Source organism: Culex pipiens, chromosome 3, assembly GCF_016801865.2.
Source record: "Culex pipiens pallens isolate TS chromosome 3, TS_CPP_V2, whole genome shotgun sequence".
Taxonomy (NCBI): domain Eukaryota; kingdom Metazoa; phylum Arthropoda; class Insecta; order Diptera; family Culicidae; genus Culex; species Culex pipiens.
Window position 1 is genome coordinate 103,886,390 of NC_068939.1, and position 5,266 is coordinate 103,891,655.

General features: G+C 37.9%; 1 protein-coding gene across 1 annotated transcript; it reads left to right on the forward strand.

Annotated features, from left to right (window-relative positions):
* Positions 1 to 1,073: 1,073 nt before the first annotated feature.
* LOC120422715 (uncharacterized) lies at positions 1,074 to 2,995 on the forward strand. The gene is made up of 3 exons (XM_039586241.2): positions 1,074 to 1,213; positions 1,267 to 2,106; positions 2,163 to 2,995. The coding sequence occupies exons 2-3, from the start codon at positions 1,267 to 1,269 to the stop codon at positions 2,931 to 2,933; spliced, it is 1,611 nt and encodes a 536-aa protein (XP_039442175.1). The 5' UTR covers positions 1,074 to 1,213; the 3' UTR covers positions 2,934 to 2,995.
* Positions 2,996 to 5,266: the final 2,271 nt, after the last annotated feature.

The window sequence follows — 5,266 nt, forward strand, 5'->3', positions numbered from 1 at the left end:
CTCACATGCCCACCAACAAACCAATCCGGATGTGTATCATCAACCACGTGTCACCTAGTTAGATTTACAGATCTTTTTCAACACATCATAAACTTTGATAATATTTAACTCAGGGGGGGTGAGGGGTGCAATAGAAATTCAATGACTCAGATCGTGTTTTCGGAAAAAACTAACAACTCACCTTTGAATTTTCATCCTTGTGAATATATGTGAATATCTTTGATGAGCTCTCAGCTCAGCTCTTTTTTTTACAATTAGGCCGTTGCAAATATTTTTTGAAGTTTATATCCCCCGACTCTGGCCATAGTCGAGGGGGGCAAACACATAAAAAAATATAAAAGTTGAAATAACAAGCCATGGTATTCACATCTTAATGAAAAAAAAAAGAGTTTTAAAATGCATTTTACAACTACGCAGATGTTTTGCAATCTTTAGTTTCCAAAATATCAAAGTAATGGCGGATTTTTTTTTTGTGGAAAAAAAACTTTTTGCACAAAAAGATAAAATATTGTTTATTGATCTCAAATATGCTAAATATGATTTTAAACGCCGGAAAATGAACCGATTTTGATAGGGGGCGTCATAAACTTAAAAAATATTTGCAACGGAATTTCACAAAAATTCAAAATATGTTTAAAACGCAGGAAAATGCATTTTGACAAAAATGGTTCACGTAAATGAACTAATTCTAATCTCAACAGCTAACTCTATGAAACCAAGGCATAGATAGATCTGTTAGTTTTTATGAAAATGCCTTAGTTTATCCCACTTTATCGAGTTTTTTTTAAGGTCCAAAAATTTTTTTGGGTGTTTTTGAATATCCCTGACTCAAGGCGGTTCCCAAAACACCCATAAAGCAAAAAAATGAAATTTAGTTTATTGGACCTTTTATTCAAAACAAAAAATGTAGAGTTTATAAGCAGGATTATAGCCTTGTCTCAGTGAGGAAGGCAAAATTGTAACTATGGACCAGCCAACCACACAAGATTTAAAATTGTTATTACGGTAAATGAATTGAATTGAAAACAAAAAAAAATAATTACAATAATCGAAAAAATGTGTAGAAAAGAAACAGATGAATCAGAATGAATAATCACAGCAACCTACCACAATTTTTCAAAACCGTAACTTTCCATCAACTATCAGTCATTCTGAAATAAAAAAGTTTGAAGATTTGCGAAAAAGGTTTTCAAGGCTTTTGAAACACGTGAACGTAAGTATTCTTTCATCAAACCCAAAACCTGATTAAAAATGATTTTTAAATAGATGGCGCAAGAGATGCCGCCAAAATTCTTCTCCCCTGCACAAACCCAGAACCAAAATGATTTATCGAATGCTAGCGAACAAACTCAACTTCCCTTCCCAACGGAAGTAATCGAGCTGATATTTCAACATTTGAGTGTGTTCCAGCTCAAGCAGGTTCGACGAACCTGTCGCCTTTGGAAAACGATCGTCGATGGCAGTGTGATTCTGCTGCGGAAGTTCTGCCTGAATCTGCCCAAGGGTGTCATCCTTGATCAAGCCTGCGAGCCAGCCTGTCTGCTGTCGGTCCCTCACGTGTTCGTTAGTAATGCCAGGATTATCAGCCTGGAACCGTGGTGGCCTGTACTAGGGGAAAACCTTGGAAAACTAAGAATTTTCAACTCCAAGTTTTCGTTGCCGATGCTCGCTGGAGTGTTACGGCGAACTCCAAATTTGAAGGAATTGGATCTATTTTACAACCAGTATCCGACAAACGTGGACGTCTCGCAGTTTGCCAACTTCCAGCTCGACCGCATCCAACAGCTCAGATTGCACGACCATCAAGACAAATTGATTCAATTATTACGACGGATTTGTCCTCGGCCACGTAATCTGGAATGCAACGCCGATGATATGGAGCAGCAGATTATTGAGTACCTGCAGACGGCTCAGGAATCCTTGGAAAGGGTTAAAATCTCCGCCACTGATCCCATCCTAACCACGATGAGTAGCCTGCCGAGACTTCGATTGAAAATTGTGATTTTAAGCTGCATCCTGACAACTTCCGAAAAAATGCTGCAATTTGCCAAAGCTCAGCCTACCATCGAAATACTTAGCTTGGAGGGAGCTGAATTTAATAATGCGGTAAAAATATCCTTTCAGTACACCTGTTTTTTTCTATAAATTTTCATTCATTTCAGATAATGTGCGAGATTGGTAGAAATCTTCCAAATCTGCGAAACTTGCATGTTGAGCTCCTCTCCACTAGCACAAGCGATGCTACCATCTGGCGGCCAACTTTTCTTGCCACCATGCCGCATTTGGTGTACCTCTCGATAGATGCCGACTTCATAGAAAACCTGCGAGCCACGTTTGAGGGGTATCAAAACCCAAACCTGGAAGAAATCACCCTGTGCGGCCTAAATTTCGAGGCATCCGAGGCGCTTGGCCGGTATTTGCGACATTCCCCTCATCTACAAAAACTGGCTCTTCAAAACACAACCATCCTCGCCGAATCGGATCTATTTGCAAACCTACCGTTATCGAAGCTGCACACCTTAACGCTGATCAATGTTTTATGCTGCGACGAGGATGAATGCCTCGTTGAGAAGTTTGAAAACTTGCGAGTCTTAGAGTTGAACGAAATTGATATGAGCGAGGACTTGGCGAGTGCCATTATTCAACTAAGTCCAAATTTGGAGTCAGTGCGGATTTGTAAATTGCCCCTCAACGATCGATTAGTTCTGGAGTTGTGTCAATCTCTTAAACGACTCAAAACATTGTCCCTTCGACGGTGTCACGGTATAACGGACGCCTCTGTTGAGCACATCATCACTCATTGCCACGCGCTGGAACAACTGGATGTATCAACCTCATCTAATTTGTCAAAGGAAGCAACAAACCGACTGAAACAAACAGGGAGATTCCAGCTCAAGCAGATTTTTAACTTTGCTGAATTGTTTATTTGGTGAAATATGTGTGTACAAATTTTGTCATTTGCTTGAATGAATGAATTGATTATTGTTCCCCATTACTATATTCTTCATTAGTTTAAATACATACTCCACCGTGTTCACATAACTACATATTTTTATTATTGAAATATCTCCGAGATGTTAATCTCAGACGACTTAGTGACGTATTGTAGATAAAATGTAGATATTCCATATTCTTCAAAGAGTTAATTAAACAATCAAAACGGAACCTTTTGATCATAAATTTGATTAAAAACAGGTAAAATTTGGCCCATAATTAAGCGAAAACGGATTGACGTATCCACCAATTCCACAGATCGAACACGAACGATATCGTAAGCACCATTTTAAAAACTCGTTTCATTCTAGGTGAGATGAAAACTATCAAATTCCTTCAGATAAAAAACACGAAATAAGTTAATATTTATGACTAAATCACTTTTTTCGTCAGCAAAAAAATAAACATTTATCAAAGGTCGCATAGAGGTGCTCCTACGACAAAGGGTAATGGGGCAAAACGGGCATTGTTATTTGAGATCCAAAAACATGAAAAATCTTAAGAATGTTTGAAAGGGTTTTTGAAGCACTACATTACGTATCATAAAGATCTAAGACAGGTTATACTTTTTCTCACAGCTTTTGCAAATTACTGTCAAAATATATATTTTTCAATAAACCCCCAATATCTTTATGCAACAGCCTTCAACACCCTTACTCGCTTAAGAGGCAGTATTTGTAGATGTTGCTCGGTTTGTTCTATACTGCCCATGTTCGCATAAATGTCCCATATGCAAAAACAGCAAGCTGAGAAAAACGCCTTTGAAGTTTGTCCCATACATAAGGCTACGTGTTAAGTTTTCGCGAAAAACTGGATTTCCTCTTGATTTCTAGAACAAAGTACTGGATGTTATAGGCTCTTTTGAAAGAGCAAACAACTTTGAACCAAACTGCATCAATAACTCGAAATCGATGAAAATGCATATGGGACATTTATGCGATCAGGGGCAGTATAGGACAAATCGAGTTGCTCCGAATTGGATGAAACTTTCAGCGTTTGTTTGTCTATACATGAGATGAACTCATGCGAAATAAGAGCCCTCTACGACAAAGGGAAGCGGGGTAAAACGGGCATTGAAGTTTGAGGTCCAAAAAACATAAAAAATCTTAAAATTGCTCGCATTTGCGTAAAACTTCATCAATTCCAACTTTCTTTTCCGAGGTCTTTTGAAGCACTTCAAAATGTGCTATAAACATCCAGGATTGGAATGACTTTTTCTCGTAGCTTTTGCTAAAATGGATTTTTTTAAACCTTAATAACTTTTCGCAACAGCCTCCCATAGGTAAAAAATTAGGGAATTTCATGGACTATAAGCCTATAGAATTAACGTTTTGGTCAATCGCAGTTTTTCTCATAGTTTTCGATTTTTCTTTAACGAACATTTTTCAACGTTAACCCCTGGGCTTTGTCATAATGAGTATCATAGGTTTGATGCTTGTTTGGCAACGAGTATGATTTGATCCAATGTGGAATTAAAAACGAAGTTTTCAGTATATTGCTGAAGCTACCATTTTTACACATGGATACCACTTCATGCTACGAGAACCCACTTTGACGCAGTCTCAGGGCTTAATCGATGGCCGGTAAGCTGTCATCGAGACAAGGAGGTTCTCCGATAGTGGAAATATCACATTTGTACAATGAACCGCTACATATGTGATTTTTCCCTATCTTAATGTGGGTGTCAGGTTAGGATGCGGGTTTTTTAAAATTTAGTTTTTGTAGAATTTAAGATTTTAATATCAACGTTTTATACTTTGCATTAGTTATCTATATATATAAAAAAATTTCGATGGTTTTGTTCGAACGCGAATCAGTTCAATACGGAGCGTCGAATCGAGGTGCTCTTTGTTGCGTTGGGTTCGTATAAGTCCAAGGAAGGTTTATACGCTAACTAATTGACACTTTGGCCACTCTGGAACCGATTCCGGAGCATCGGCAAATTGTATGGAGAAAGTTACGTAAAATCATATTTTGATCACAGGAGGCTGAATTAGCAAACAAGCAAGAAACGTCAGGAAACCAAAAAAGGGCGGGACGAAGTTTGCCGGGAAGAACTTGTTTAGGGATAAAATTAGTAATAGTGAATTTAGTTATTCTATCATAATCGGTGATTTTCATTCAAGTACTATAATTTGTTGATTTGTCAAAATTTCCATAGAGTCTCGATCAATCAATAGTGAAATGATATCGGACTAAATTCGTTGATCTGTTGAACTAACGGTTGTCGGATTATAATTGTATCGACCATTGTTGCGGATCGAGGATCTAC

Bases quoted from the DNA above. Each gene is read 5' to 3' on its own strand.
- LOC120422715 (XM_039586241.2), top strand. From the start codon at position 1,267: ATGGCGCAAGAGATGCCGCCAAAATTCTTCTCCCCTGCACAAACCCAG. The intron at 2,107-2,162 runs GTAAAAATATCC...CATTCATTTCAG, and splicing joins GAGCTGAATTTAATAATGCG to ATAATGTGCGAGATTGGTAG.